The 16,665-nt window shown below is 36.4% G+C and overlaps 1 protein-coding gene across 1 annotated transcript in view; it reads left to right on the top strand.

Moving 5' to 3' along the window:
- The window catches only part of ADGRV1 (adhesion G protein-coupled receptor V1), a 516,573-nt gene that overhangs the window by 174,907 nt on the left and 325,001 nt on the right, over positions 1-16,665 (top strand). Inside the window, exons 57-66 of the mRNA XM_045847901.1 lie at positions 864-1,040; positions 1,415-1,597; positions 3,930-4,109; positions 7,293-7,457; positions 10,127-10,244; positions 11,924-12,047; positions 13,206-13,344; positions 13,732-13,917; positions 14,175-14,407; positions 16,460-16,608. Coding sequence (XP_045703857.1) covers positions 864-1,040; positions 1,415-1,597; positions 3,930-4,109; positions 7,293-7,457; positions 10,127-10,244; positions 11,924-12,047; positions 13,206-13,344; positions 13,732-13,917; positions 14,175-14,407; positions 16,460-16,608 — 1,654 coding nt within the window. The remainder of the gene's footprint in view (positions 1-863; positions 1,041-1,414; positions 1,598-3,929; positions 4,110-7,292; positions 7,458-10,126; positions 10,245-11,923; positions 12,048-13,205; positions 13,345-13,731; positions 13,918-14,174; positions 14,408-16,459; positions 16,609-16,665) is intronic.

The following is a 16,665-nucleotide window of genomic DNA, read 5'->3' as shown; positions in this document are numbered from 1 at the left end:
GTTATTTTATTGATGGTTTGATAGGGCGATATTTTAATTTAATGATGTAATTATTTGAATCAAGATTAGTCTTCAGATGGTTTAGATCTAGTTTTAGCATTCTCTCTCTCAATGATCCTGAAGAAATGGAAAGTAGTTAATAGTGTTATTAAGAATATCATATAATTAAATGTTGTACTTATATGTTATAATACTATATATAACATTAGCTATACTATGCCTTGTTAAATGAACATTGTATATAATAATGTTAGTGTTACTAACAGCAGTACCAGTGGTGTTAGAGGATGGTGGCTCCTGGAGAAGACACAGGAAAGACCCTGATGATGGCGCAGAGCAAAAGTTTCCTCTCCTTTTCACTATGTATTCTTTTTATCTTTTGAAATTTTTATTACCTATTCAAAAATAAGGAAACAGTCTTCAAAAAGTTAATTGAAATGTAGGATTGTGTCAAGATTTACAACTCTAGGGTTTTCACTTTTAAGATGTAGCATTTACATCTTAAGTGTAGAGCAGTTTGTCCTAAATTTCAGGGGTGGGCATGATATATGTAAATCACATTCAATACAGTGTGGTCAAAATTGCAGGACAGAATTCTAAAAAATATTTTACTTTCTAGTAAGTATGATGCTTCTATTAAAACATTACTGAAAAGCTTGAATATCCCCTGAGATTCTGATATTGTCATTAAGAATGTATTAAAATATAGAGAGAAATCTTTATCTCATGTGTGGTTGAGCTTCCCATTCCTGTGGAGACTCATCTGTTCTTTACTAAAAATGTCAAATATCCAAAGCACATAAAATATACTTAAAAAGAATAAAGCACCATTTCTCTTCCCCTGCCTCCCTGCCCACCTCCAGGATGATGCTCCTGAATTGGAGGAAGGATTCATTGTCAACATCACCGAGGTGTACCTGGTGAACTCTGACTTCTCTGCAGGCCAGCCCAGTGTTCGGAGGCCTGGGATGGAAATTGTTGAGATAATCATAGAAGAAAATGATGATCCAAGAGGAATTTTTAAGTTTCATGTTGCCAGAGTGAGATGAACTTTCACATATTTATAGTAATATAGAAGCTTGCACCTGCCAATTTGGCCGGTATCATATATTTTCTCCAAAACAAGTGGCTTTGCTTGAAGATATTTATAAATATGCCTTAGATATTTATAAATATGTCTTGCAAACTAATTCTTAGTTCTCTTTGAGATAGACCAAAGGATTAAGTAAATTCATTCATACTACATCTAAATATAAGAGTTCTGAAGACCTATTATGCATACTTATATCCAACTATAGATTTCTACTTTGAAGGGTGAAGTTTAGGAACCACAAGTACAAATAATGAATTTAGAAAGTGATGACTTGTAAGAATTTCTTTTGTCTTTCATTAAACTTGTATTCTTCACTTGAAGGATGCTGTTGGAGTTGTTACTGCCTATGAGGTGCCTCCACCCTTGAACATTCTTCGAATTCCTGTAGTCCGACTGGCTGGAAGCTTTGGCACAGTAAATGTTTATTGGGAAGCAACACCGGACAGTGCTGGCCCAGAAGACTTTAAGCCATCTCATGGGATTCTTGAATTTGCAGATAGACAAGTATGCTAGTTATGGATATATTAGCATGGTCTTCATTATATTTCAAACACTTTATAGGCATCCATTAAATGACCATGCAATAGTAATTGTTAAATGAATTACACTCTAAATTTCTGTTAAGTCAAACAGAAATAATTGTTAGTTAATGTATAATTAATTAATGGATATAGGAAGAGAAATAAAAAGTCAAGAATATCACCCTTCTCTGAACTTTACCTGATTCTATTTTTTTTCCCCCTCCTACTGGTCTGGATGAATGTTTCTTCTTCAACTCCTTGGTTCTCTGACTTCCATACAGCCTGATTTTCTGGCAGTTCTCGTTGTTTTTTTGTTTTTAAATTTGTTGTCTTTCTTTTGGTTGTGCGAGGAGGCAAAGTGTATCTACCTATCTACCTGTGCCTCCATTTTTGCCAGAAGTCCTATGTTAAATAGAAGTTATAAAAGAAGATAATAATTGGCTTAGAGGTATCTAAGAACATATTAAAAAACTGCCTGATGAACTAAACTATTCCTATGAATTGTAGGTTCTTTTATTTATTTCTTAATGCTTATAAATACAGATGTCTATTTATGATTTGCACTGAAAGTGTGCACATTTATTACCTAACATCCCAAACTTCTTTTTCTTTTTTTTTTTTAGATTTTTTTATTTATTCACTTTTAGAGAGGGAAGGGAGGGAGACAGAGAGAGAGAGAGAGAGAGAGAGAAACATCAATGTGCGGTTGCTGGGGGTTATGGCCTGCAACCCAAGCATGTACCCTGGCTGGGAATCCAACCTGCGACACTTTGGTTTGCAGCCTGTGCACAATCCACTGAGCTACGCCAGCCAGGGCCCCCAAACTTCTTTTACTAATATAAAAAGATTGAAATGACAGAAAAGGAACAAAATATTTAAAGCTAGAAGAAACTGGAAGACAATATTCTATATTTATGGCAACCAATCTTAACAATTACAAAATATTTCACAAGGATTATAAGCTTTGCAAACAGGGCATTTTGTAATATGGAAGAATAAGATCTCATAAATTTTTAAATTGGTACGTGGAAAAAGCATGTGAACAACTGACTTCAAAGAGCAGTACCTATCTAAACAAAGTCTGAGTCTGCCTGGCCTGGTCAGCACAGTGTGCAACAGCTTAGCAGTTGTCCATGGGTGGGCAGGAAATGCAGTTAAAAAAATAAGTGTACAGATCAAGAGTTTCTTGAACATAAAGGCCTATTATGTTAATATTGGAAATCATGAGTTTTTAACAAATTTAGAAATTAAGACATTTTCTACTAAAAGTAGGAGAAATGCACTTTTTATGTTAAAAGCAGAAACAAATAAGTTGATTTCTCATTGAAGAAGTCTTCTAACTTTAGGTATATTATTAGCACTTTATTCTGTGCATTAGGTCAAAGTTTCCTCACTTAGCAGCATTTTTAACATAATCATTATTATTAAATTTAACATCACATAGAAAAGTATAGATTTGAGGTGCAGATATTTTAATAAGCTTCCATTTTAGCATTTGATTTTCAGGTTTCTTTCTCTGCAAGTGGGACATTGAGATTTCTCACTTTTACCTGTTATTAAATTAAAGGTTTTAGGTAGATTTAAGTAGAAAACTTAATTTTCTAGTAAATGTCTGTGTCAAAGTACTGAGATTTCCCTTTGGGACACAAAAATATTTAATTATATAGATACAGCTGGGATATTTAGTATTGCCAATAGTGAAATCACCAGCTGGACTAAGTTTTACTTTTTTGTAAGTTCTAAAATCTTTTAAAATAGACTCAGATGAGTTAAGTCTTGGTCACAAACATTTAATAATAACACATTTGGGTTTCCTTCCTTTTTTCCCTACATTATAAGAACAATATTTGGGACCAAAGTGGTTTATTCTAATTGCAGAACACAATGGTAATCTCTATGATACCATTTTATATCATGTAATGTTAATATTAAGTATACTAAGATTTATGTTTGTGAGATGCTTATTAGAGCCTGCATGGCATTTTAAATATTTTCATTCAAGAGTAAGGCTTCACTGCTTTTTGTACCCAAAAGCACTATGTATTATTACATATATAGTTTTCTATATCTTGAAAATAATAGGCTATAATTTTCTGACTTTGAAATATAATAAACATATGTGACTTTAAAATGGTATTGTGAGCATAACAGGCAAAAAATCTGGTGTTTTTCTTTTGTACTATGTTTATAAATTTTAACTAAAAAATAAACTGTGTGTGTTCAAAAATTGCTATTATATTATATACTCCCTCCCTCTATCCCTCCCTTCTTCTTTCTCTTTCTCTCCCTTTTCCTTCTTTGCTTTTCTTTTGTAGGTTACTGCCATGATAGAAATCACCATTACTGATGACACTGAATTTGAACTCATGGAGACTTTCAGTATTTCCTTAATCAGGGTGACTGGAGATGGCAGACTTGGGGATGATACTGTGGTAACTGTTGTTATTCCACAAAATGATTCTCCATTTGGAGTATTTGGATTTGAAGAAAAGACTGTAAGTTAAAAATATTGGGGGAGGGGGTGGTTCCTCTAGGCTAATGTTTTATATGATTTTTAGTAGAAAGTTGTCTTTCATTTTTTTCAAAACCTCTTCATAACCTTTCAGTTGTGATTCTCTTCTTTAAGGTGTTTTGACTATTGAAGTAGGGACCAATCATCCAGTTGATGAAGTTTGACAGTTATGAGAACTCTTACATTAGGCGATTCTAAAGGGGAATAGATTCCTACTTATTGACTGTAATAGACCCAGATGTACTTTTTCATCCATACATTTGTTTTCTGTCTGCCCTGCTGCCAAATCGCCATCCTGGTCACAAGGCCAGATTCTGTCATGTATCTGGTGTTACACCCCAAGGGGATTTAGCTGTGGAGGTAGATATGTTAGCATTACCCTGCCTTCTGGTACTCTTTCTTGACTTCTGTTGAACAAAACACCACAATCACCCTGACTCATGTGTCTCTATATTCCTTCTCATTCTTCTCTCTTATTTCTCATTGGTTGTCTACTTCTGAGACCTGGAAAATGGAGCCCAGTTATTATTGGTTCAACCACTGAGAGAGAAAAAAACCATAACCAGTCATTTGTGCAGCCAGGTTTAGTGACTATTGCTCAACTAGCCATACATCTTAAATGTAAAATAAAGTACTCTAAATTGTATGCTAATTATGTCATAATTATGACTTTACCTTTCAAAGAAAATTCTAGGATTCAATAACCATAAAAATATTTAGGTAATTTGGGGATACACAGTAAGTTTTCTGGCTCCATATATCACTGCTCCCTTATATGCAGTTAGTAAGTCACCATTGATCATTGTAAGTAATAAGAAATTGTTCTAGTGCCCATTGCCATTGCTGTTCCCTGTAAGCACTGCTAGACCTGCTACTTGCCTATCTGTGCTGGGTGTCCCATATATCAGTACCCTAATAATTGTCGAATGATTCGATCACTGAAATTTCAACTTCATAAGAAAACAGAAACCATAAGAGGGACAGAACATACTTCTGCTGCAGCCTAGTGAGTGAGACACCTAGTGAGACTCCTTCTTCCTTGGGAGAGGAACAAGCAGAAGTTAGTGTTCGTAAGGAGCTGTGGATTCACAGGAGATGGCTGTGAATGTCCCCAGACAACGTGAGTCTGGGGAGAGAGTAAAAGTATCCGTAATTTCACTACCCTGAGATAGACATCACCAGTATTTTTGTTGCATTGCCATCTAGGCTTTCTTTCTTTGCACATATGTGAAGAAATATTTTAATACTTATGAATATGTAATTTAATTTTTATAAAATGTTTCTACTAGCTTCTGAAGTTAGATGAAAGGTTCAGGGTTTAGCAATCAAACCTCTAATTGGTAAAATCTTATAATAATGTTTTGCTTTTAACTCATACTTTTTGGACTTAGACACTGGACAACTTATTTATAAGCTTCTTTCACTGTTGGGGGAAATGAAGAATCATGTCACTATTCATAAATAGTTTTTGTTCATTTATTTTAAATACTGTAGTGTATAAACTTTACTGCACTCTTGGTCTGGGATCTCATAGCTTATTGTAATAGCCTCAGACTTCCAGTTTGTTTTAGTTAAGAGTTGAGTCACCCACCTGCTGTGTTATCCCTCATAACCCTTGCTGTGTGGAGTAAATGAATTGATGTATGTAAAACACCTATAACTGGGCTTTACACCCAGTAGGTGTCAATTGCTGTTTTTATTGTTGTTGGTATTAGTATTAGCTTGTTACCAGCCCTTCGTGGCTACTCTCCTTGTATCCTATCTTTCTGCCTTAGGCTCACAATAACACAGTTTATCTCTTGTATCCAAGATAATGTTGGGCACACAGTGAACATTCTGTTAGCCTTGTTTGATGATACAGATTAGATTTAGCACTGAGGAACTTTGAGAGAAGATCATTAATATAAATCTGTCACAATTAAAAAGCTGCTCACAAGGACAATGTGCTAAGTACAGTAAAACACTGGGAATGGCAGAGGCCCAAGGAAATCTTGTGAAACCTAAGTAAAAATATCATCTAGGAAAACAAAAAGGACTTACATGTGCAGTTTATTTATAATGGAGATTTTCTTCTCCATTTTGTTTCTGGTTTAATGTCTCCAGCCTATGAGGAGTGGTGTGACTCACACTGGGTGTAGTGTTGGACATTACAACTAGAGTCCGGGCTCCACTTCTCCAAATATGTGTGTGGATAGCTGGCCCTCAGATTCCTTCAATAAGTTTATGTATGTGTAAGAACCGACACATAATAGAAACTCAATAACAGTTTGCTCTAAATCCCTACTCTTGGCATCAAAGTCTCCTGGAAAACCAAAACAAGATTAAATTATGCATTCGATAAGTATCTGTCTATCTTGAAAATGGAAAGTGTTGTGTTGTGTTCTGTATTTACATAGCAGGTGGACATTATAGGCTTAATTGGGACTTGGCTTAACAGAGTCAATTTATGTAATTCAGTTGAACCAGGCCTCTTAATAAGGATATAGTGTAGAAAATAAATAGTACTGGGAAATTAACATACTGAAATTCCTTCTCTTTATGTCATGATAATAAAGTCTCTTTTAAATTTGGACTGCCTGAACTTGGCCAACTGTAGATAATTCAGGGGACAGTTTAAGTCTGTACTAGGTGGGATGACTGACGGTGATTATAAGAACCCCCAAATCTTACTTCCTTACCAAAGTATTTCTTTTTGTTTTGTTTTTTTTCATGCAAGTGTCCTACATCAGTGCTCCTAGTTGGAGTCTTCAACAGGCATCTTGGGTACCAGACTCTTTCCATCTCATGGCTCTGTCCTCTCCCAGGTCCTGGAGGTCCCCTCTAGTCACTGGGCAAATTGGGAAAAAGGGCATATGGAGGATTGTATGAGAAGTGGATGGTTAGACTATTAGTAACATATGTTACTTCTATTTATAATTTTTTGGTCAGAATTCAGTTGCTTTCTTCACCTATTTGCCAGCGTAGCTAGGAAATACCAAGTAGCTGTGTGTCTAGGACAAAAAGGAAATGGGGCTTGGTGAAATATCTTTTCTGTCACTTGATTGTATCATGACACAGATAGAATTCTAAGTTCTAAAGTTACAATCATTGCAAATAGAAATAAGATTCAGTTTGTTGTTCCCCCTCTTCTTTTTTTCTTACCTTATTGGATTTCTTTTTTTCTCAGGTAATGGTTGATGAATCCCTTTTGTCTGATGACCCTAATTCGTATGTGACATTGACAGTTGTGCGGTCCCCAGGAGGAAAAGGGGCCGTCCGACTTCGGTGGACCGTAGATGAGACGGCTAAGGATGACCTCAGTCCTTTGAATGGGACACTTCATTTTGATGAGGTATAGTGAGCATCAGCACTCCTGCAGTTTCTCTCTAATTTGTCTTTGCTTGATTTTCTTTTCTATAGTCTTAGGAATTCTTGTAATAGTATTCACTATGTTTGAACTTTCTTTGAAATTACCTGCACAGTGCGGGAAGTCACAAAGATGCACACACACATGTACACAACCCCAGATGTCTGAAGTCAAATTTGGTTCAGACAATGCCTCCATCTCACCATCAGAACTACTCTTTCTCAACATTTTTTTCCTAATTGAGGGAAAAATCAGTTAGCCAAGCCAGACATCTGGGTGTCAGCCCCATCTCTACCCATTATGTAACTCTTGTATATATTTGATCACTGAGTTTTGTCAATTTTTCCTTTTAAATATCTTTTCTCACCATTCCTCCTTCTCTGTCATGTCTGTGACAGTGCTTGCCCCCATAATCTTCCATTGGACAGAATCTTTTAACTTTAACTCTATTCCAAATCTTTCCCCTTTTCTGTCCATTACTTGTGCCACTGATAGGGTTGTCATTCTATAAGATATATCATGTTATGCCACTCCCTGCCCAGTGGCTTTCCCTTACCCACAGAAAGCCGAGCTCTGTAGCACCGCATGCAAAGCCTCCCAGAAGGGAATCCTGGCTGCACCTTCCATCTCGCTTTTAGAATCATATTTGCATATAGTTTTCCTAAATTTGTGAAAATGAAATAAGAAGAAAATTAATTGAAAACCAGAAAAGTAGAATGGATGAATGCTTTTAAAAACCTTACAAAATAAAAATTGACAAAATAAAGAAATAATCATTCAAAGAAAGAAAATATTGAAAATTGTAGGACAGTTCTTTGTGCAAATCTAAGCAAATAAATGTAAAAACCTGCATGAAATTGAATCTGATAGATCTCTAGTATAGAAAGTATAAAAACAGATGAGTTTTCGCAAATGAAATAGGAGTCAAAGTAAAATACTGGAATAGAAGCTCCCAAGGTGGTTTTCTGAAGGAACTCAACCAAGCATTTAAAGATCAGGAAGTCCCACTACTGCATGGGTTATGCCTACTTTTTTGGGAACGTATTGACCTTTTTCAGAGCTTTCAACACCAAACAGCACTGAAACAAATACCCTTTCAGTTTTCTGATAGGCAATTAAGGAGTTAATCAGCAAGCCCTCTGGCAGTTATTTCGTTTGTCACTTGACATTCTGCCACCATACTTGAGGTGTTGGTATCTAATGGCACTAATGATCTCAAGCCAGATGTTGCAGATGTTGCATCCACTTCGATCTCAGACTCTGAATGATGATGACTCAAGAAACATCTGGACTGCCTGTCCGAGCCATGATCTGAAAACTTCTCATCTGGAATGACAAAATTTAGAGATTACTTTCAGATTTCTATAAAGATTCTCATCAGTAATAATAAGCAGTAATTTCCAGTGATCAGATTCTAATTGCTTGATCTGCTTTCCAGATGACTAGAAAGGTTTTCTCGTTTTGAGCAGGACATCCTTATTAAAATGGCACATAGTCTGATCTTTCCCACAACGGACTAAGACCATTCCTTTGTAGAGTACTACCTCAGGAGAGATGGGTTTGTAGATCACTCTGCATTTTTCTCTCTCCATCTAGTTCTTCAGTCACCAGCCTGGTGCATTTCACACACAACTGCATAGCAGCTTCACTGCTCTTGCACACCCAGCTCTGACACACACATGGCGCCATTCTAAGGACTAATTTTATAGCTAAGCCATACAATCAGATCCCCCAATTCATAGTACACAGTAAATGAAATGGATGGGGGTGATTCACTGCATTCATAAATTATAGATTTTCCATGAATGTATTTAATAAGTTGTGAGACAGGAAGTATACATTCTCCTGGAAACTCTTACAAAGATTTTTTAAAATTACAGATATTATAAAATAGATACAAGCAACTATGGAGTACAATGTGAATGAAAAATGTTAAAAATCTCTAAAATGCAAATATGGAATTAAGATGTATTTGAGAAGGAATAAACAGCAGAATTCAAACTGTAGAAAATTAATCAGTGATGCATAGGACAATGGAGTTGTTTTATCAGCATACAGAGGAAAAGGTAGAAAAGATAAAGATAAAAATGATACCTGTCATGGTTGTCTCCAAGTATTAATCTAGTTGTTCTTTTTATATTTGCTTTCCTTTGTTCCTTCTCTTCCAGCCTGCACTGAAAACTTAACAGACATTCAAAAAACTTACTGAGTTCAGTGTAAGGCGAGAGAGGAAAGGAGATCAATGCCTGCAGAAGGACTGAGAAGGCCATGGGAGTGGGTAGGGGGCAGAGTCGAAATGGGTAGTAGAAAGATAACCTTTGTAAGTGGTAAACCTTTGATCTTTGTCTTTTTACGTCCTGTCATGACCATTTAGCTCTCTTTAATAGATTGGACTTTCAGTGATTGAAAATGTTTAGTAATTTAGAAGTTGTGTTAATTTTTTTCTCCTTTTTGCTGTTACGAACCTGAATAACATTTATAGTCAGAGCTAATTTTTATATAATAATTCCCTTTAGAAGCAACCCCTAATTTTAGGGGACAAAAAGGACATACTTTTAAAAATGCTTATGGACAGAAACCTCATCCCACTAATGAGAACATTCCAAATGTGACTGTAGTCAACCTGGAGAATTAATTTCTGTCATTTGATGTAGACCGAGTCCCAGAAGACCATTATGTTGCACACACTCCAAGACACTGTGTTGGAGAAGGACAGGCATTTCACCATTCAACTGGTATCAGTTGACGAGGCAGAAATATCTCCCATGAAAGGTAAGAGAATTCACATTTTTTGGAAATTGAAAAGTTAAGTTCTCAGAAAAATATAACCAAATAATAAATAGTACTAAAATAGATAACATTAGGTTTTATAATAACTAAAATATTTGTTAAAACATAAAGATGTCATTTTTCCACCCACATATTATAGCTAAAGAATTTTTAAAAATAAAATTGTAGTATCCAATGGTAGGTCATATGTCAAAGCTTTCATACAGCCCAACTGTGTGATTTTTTAAAAAATAAGTGTTTCTTTTAACAATACTTAAGAAATAAAATATGGAAACTTCCTAAATGATCCACTTAACCAGATAGGAGACAGGTTAAATATAACTGAATACTATGTAACTACTCAAAAGAATATGGCATAAAAGACCATAATTACATTAAAAATTAAGAATACTTAATTACATGGATGATTGATATGTTAATAAAGCAGGCTTCATAACAACATGTTCAGTGTAATCCCATTTTTCTTGTGTGCATATCCTAAGTATGTTTGCAATGATTTACTTGAATCATAGTGGTTTTTGATTACCTATATTTTCTACATATGTTTACACTGATCACATATTGCTTTTGTAACAAAATATTAGTTTAAAAGACTGTGTCATTATGTTTATTCCAGCCTATCTATACCTATTTTCATCAGATAGTAATTACATAGATATTTTGACATTTGAGAAACAGGAACCATATTTCTTATTTATTAATGGTCTGTGTTGAAGTTTGTCATGTAGATATGGAGAGAAAGGATTAATGGTTCTGAATGGTTTCATTGTGGTACAAAGAGTAATAAACATAAAAAATGGCCCAGCAACTTTGATATAAAATCTTAGTTACATGTCCTTTTTTGCCATTAAGAACTCCCATTCTCTGTAAGGGTCTGTGATCAAAAAAGCAGAATTCCATGGTCAAGGGGATTCTCAAGATTGTCAAGTACCACCCTATGTACCTAGAGTAGCTAAATTACCAGTGGATCAGGTTAAATCATTTATCAATATAAACAAGTTCATAGTGTATTTCTAACTGTGACATATTTGCACATGACAAGCCACTCTTGGTTTTATTAATCTGTTGCCAAAGGAAGTGAGAGCTCAGTAATCCAGTCCTTGGTTTCATGAAACCCTGTGTACTGCCACAAACAATTTTCTTCAAGTTACTGCTCAATTATACTATATATGTCAAATTACTTACTATGGTCTTTATTTTTATTTTAGTAGGACTATTTGACACATTTTAAATAAATGCTTATAAGCAATTAATAGTCAGAAAATTAAAAATGAAAGGTAGCTTAAATCTTGTTTTTGCCCCATAGCCAATAGACACAGCCAGAAAGCCACTAGCAATGATCTACAAAATGATTATTGTAGAAGTGAATGAATGTAAAATGGTAGAGGACTACTTGCTTATCATAGGAGTGATAGTGGAATTATTGCGCACTTTCATTAAATTGAGATCTTGGACAAGTTATTTGCTAAGTCTCTTCAGTGCACTGATGTGCTCAAATGTCTTCATTGGTAAAATGAACATATTCGTACCTAACTTACTGATTACCATGAGGATTAACTCATAAGATTAGTACATGTAAAGCACTTAGAACATTGCAGGTATGTACTAAGTCAATACATGTGCTTGCTGTGTAAGCTGTATATACATCATCTTCAACTTAGGTAGTGCATCAATAATCATTCGAGGAGATAAGGGAGCTTCAGGAGAAGTTGGGATAGCGAGATCGTCTAGGCACGTCCTCATTGGGGAGCCCTCAGCAAAATATAATGGGACCGCTATCATCAGGTAAGGATGTCATCATTTTTCTTTGCCTTGGGATTTTAAAGGCAAAGAAAAGGTTGGGATTTTAAAGTTTGATGTAAATAATTAGCATTTTTGTAACTTACATACATTGTTCTCAACACATACATATTCTTCAAGCATTGTTATTTTATATGTTCGTAACATCCTGTGGAGAGTAGAATACATTTTTTGGTACAAATTGAAGGCATATTCTAATGGTTAGAGCAGGAGTGTTGAACTCATTTTCACTGGGGGCCACATCAGCCTCACAGTTGCCTTCAAAGTGCCGATTGTAACTTTAGGACTGTATAAATGTAACTACTCCTTAACAGTTGAGTGAGAGCTTGGCGCTGCTGCTGGGTAGAAACAAGGTCCTGGGCTGGATAAAACAAGGTGGAAGGCCAGATTTGGCCCATGGGTCTTGTGTTTGCCACCTGTGTTCTAACCTATGTTGGAGTTAGATTTTGAAGAGCTTTTTGGCTGTTTCTTGGGTAATTTGCACAACCCATGCTGTGGAAAGCATATCGTGTTGACATCAGATCTGTGCTTTTGGCCCTGTCTGTCACCAGCCATGTATTATACTTCATCTCTGTACGCTTGTGTGTCTTAGCTACAAGTCATTCCTTAGGAAATTATCTGAATCAAGCACTGTATGATTCTAAGTGTCCTAAAGTTAGGTCCATCGTATAACTATGTGATGGTCATAGGCGACTTTGTTTACAGCAGTTCTTTTCATAGAATGGGATAGCAACTAGCAGTGATGTAGCCGAATTTCAATTAAAATGTTCCCTTTTTGGTACTTTTTCCACCAGCATTGCATGTGCAAGTGTTTCAAGTTAGAGAACTTAGTGAAGCTATTAACATTTTGTACCTTGTATAGTAAGTGAAATTCTATAAATAACTGTTTTGTATTCTTTTAAACCTTCTACTTTTAGTATTCAACTTCTGCTGGTGTTCTTGTCAAGGAGATTTGCATCAGTTCAGTATCCTGAGTGTTACTATCTTGGAATTTTAAGACTTTCCTTTGGTTTATAGTTGATAGATAAGGTTATTTAAATGCATAATGTTTCTGAAATTTTTTTACTGTTGAAAGACACAGCAAGTATCTATGAAAAGTTCCTTCAATACAAATGTATTAAATATGCATATGTGTTGTTGTAGCCTCATTCGTGGTCCATCGATTTGGGGGGAGGTCACAGTGTACTGGAGAATAGTCCCCCCATCCATGGGGGAGTTTGCTGAAACATCAGGAAAACTGACAATGAGAGAAGGACAGTCTGCGGCAATTGTCGTGATCCAGGTATTAACATTACTGGTTGCTGACAGGGGTGTCCAACCCGCAGTCAGCAGGTCACATGAGGCCCAGAATGGCTATCAATGTGGCCCAACACAAAATTGTAAATTTACTTAAAACATGATGAGATTTTTTGTGATTATGTGTTGCAATGTGTTTAATGTATGGCCCAAGACAACTTCCTCTTCCAGTGTGGCCCAGAGACTCCAAGAGGTTGGACACCCACCCCTGTATGACCTTTGCTCTGTGTGGGGGTGGGGGTGGTGAGGTGGTGGGTGAGGTGGTGGAAGATGGTTAACATCCCAGATTTGTTGTTGTTGTTTGTGTGATAGATGTTTTTCTCTTTAAATGTTGAGGATTCTGCTGCTGATGGCCCTTTTTGTCCTTCTGTAGGCTTTGAACGATGACATTCCTGAGGAGAAGCGTTTCTATGAGTTTCAGCTCACTGGGATCAGTGAGGGGGGAGTGCTGAGTGAAGCCAGCAGCACTGCCAATGTCACTGTGGTGGCCAGTGACCTTCCCTATGGCCGGTTTGCCTTTTCCCATGAGCAACTTCGAGTATCAGAAGAAATACAATGGGTAGAGTGTGAATGCTTAAAATCTGAAATGCTATTTTTGATTTTTATATTGTAGTGATCTTTAAAGCATGTTTCCTTGTTTTTTCTTATTCCAAAGTTTTCACAAACCAATTTGCTCCTGTTATTTTATCGTTTATATACTTTTAGAAATTTATAATTTCTACAGAGTGCGGGTAAATGGAACAAGAGGCAATAAAAATTAAGTGTTATCTGGTAGATTAAACAGCCAAGTCAAAGACAAACCTCTCCTCCCCGCAGGTGAACATCACAGTCATCCGTTCGGGTGGCTCCTTGCGCCCCGTGAGACTCTGGTATGAGACAGTGAGTGGGAGCGCCGAGGCGGGTGTGGATTTTATCCCTGGACCAGGCGCACTCCTCTTTGAAGCACATGAGATGGCGAAAAGTGTGCACATTGAAATCCTTGATGATGACCTTCCTGAAGGCCCTGAGGAATTTTCTCTGGTACTTACAAAAGTGGAACTCCTTGGAAGGTAAAGTAAAAAAGGAAAGTAGGAAAACAAAACAAAACAGAAAGAGAGAAAGAAAAAGTAAGTGCTAGGTTGTGTAGGGATTAATATAGAGCTGTGAAATTGTTTCTTCTCTTTCATAGATTTACGTGACATTAGAACAGTGTGTGGTAGATTATGACAAAGACTGGCACACTATGTATTGTCCTAAAATACATGACTTCCCCCTGAAAGTTGAAAGTGTGTGTTTCTCTTGTGTGCAGTCACTCTGGGCAGCCAGAAAATTGAACGTGGCACGGGCAAGAGTAATTTGGTGAGGACATAGAGTAACTGTTCTCTAGGTTAAAGATCAGCTGGCCTGGGGTGGGGGGATTTGTTTCCCTCTATTTCTGCCTCTATACCTGTGAATGGGCTGGAGTGAGAGATTTCTTTTTGCAATCAATGAGGGCTGTATTGTGTTCTCCATTAGTGAATGAGGTAGGTGCTTGCCCAGTAGCAGTTTTATAAGGGGTTAAAAAAATTTGAGCCAGATGGGGTCATCAGTGTGCACCGTGTTCCACTGAAGGTCAAGAATGAACCAGATGAAGGCCTTCTCATTCTCTGATTTAGTGGGAGGGCCTCAGTTAACAAGGGTGGGAAGCACCTTGAGCATGCGAAGTGCCTGCAGGCAGAGCAGCCCAAGGAGCCCCTCCACGCTGACAGCTTTCACCAGACCTTCCACTAGAGGAATGTTTGCGTTTATATTACTTCTAAAGGAACTTTTCTTGTGCATGAAAGTGGTTTTGCATTTTATATAAATTCTGTGCTCTAAAAGTTTTTTAAACTAAAATATTTCCCTAAGTGACTTAGGTGGAGTGTATTATCATTCCACCGTACTTCAGATCTTAGATTTCCCAGAGATGACTCTGCGTCTGGCAATGGGAATGAATTTGTACTCATATAAAGTGTGTTAAAATTTGACCTGGTTACTCACTGTTTAAATAGGTAAGATTTGGTAAAATTAGCTCAAGTGTGAGATCATATCAGTGTTGACTCAGAAGGACTTGAGGCATTTGCCCTCTCTGTACTACCCTTTAAAAAAAAAACAACAATTTTTACATAAGTTTAATTCTGCGGAAACAAGTTTTACCTTACAGATACATTTCTAGTCTTCCTTTGATCTGAAAAGCGTTATAAACCCATTTTGCCTAAATGCTAGAAAATTATTGCTGATCTACAATCCATCTCAGACTACTGATAACAGTTACTCTTATCATGTAATATTTTAATTCCCTTTTTCTAATTTTGCCTTACAGATAATCTTATTAAACCACTTTCGACCTTTTGAAACTAGATGGGGTAAAAATACCAGGTACATAGAATTTGGAAGTTGAAGGAAGGACTAAAATGGCTTAATGCCATTTTTTTTTAGCGTTAGGGTTTAAAGTGATATAAAATTCTGGAAGTCAGAACTTTTCTTAAATGGGAATAATATCAATCTAAAAAAAAACTTCCTTTGTATCAATGTCATTAGACAAGAAAACTGCCATCCCTATTGAAGAATAGAGGCATTGATTGTAATTGTTTTCCACAGATATTAAAATATTATCTTGAATCTTGAAGGTTTAGCTTGAAATTTCTCCTGTGTCATAACACTCAGTGTTTCCCTGAAGTAACCCCTCTCAACCTCGCACTGTCATTTTCCAGCCCCGTGGGTCTCCGTCTTCTAGGGCAGCATAGTGTAACACATGTTACTGTTTCGGTCCATTTCTGTGGTGTGTGTTCAGTGGTGCCTTCCTAGCCCCAGAGTTTCATTTTATAACAACTTCTTCCCAGCTCCCTCATAGTTGTACTGTCTCCCCATTGCCCAAGTTTAATAACTTTATATTAGTTTGGATTGCATGCAGACAGTGATGATTGCGAGCAGCACAGAAATCTGTTTCAAACAGCATTGCAGGGAGGAAAAGGAGTATTTTAGTGTTGGGAATTTTAGAAAGGATTAAAATGCATAATAGGACTAAATTATAGGAGCTAAGAGGGCCATTCAATTCATGCTAGGAAATTATATACTCATTTTATTTTTTATGACTTTGCAAGGGGCTATGATTTTACCATCCAAGAAAATGGACTTCAAGTAGATCAGCCTCCTGAAATAGGAAACATCTCCACTGTCCGAATCATAATAATGAAAAATGATAATGCAGAGGGCATCATTGAATTTGACCCAAGGTATACTGCCTTCGAAGGTAGGTTCATTAACCTTATTTTAAATTTACCACCACTTTCCGAATCACAAGATACCT

The sequence above is a fragment of the Phyllostomus hastatus genome, unplaced genomic scaffold (genome assembly GCF_019186645.2).
Source record: "Phyllostomus hastatus isolate PE091 unplaced genomic scaffold, TTU_PhHast_1.1 phas_contig_58, whole genome shotgun sequence".
NCBI classification, from domain to species: Eukaryota; Metazoa; Chordata; class Mammalia; order Chiroptera; family Phyllostomidae; genus Phyllostomus; species Phyllostomus hastatus.
The sequence above is the reverse complement of the archived record's forward strand: the minus strand, read 5'-3'. Positions and strand labels throughout refer to the sequence as shown.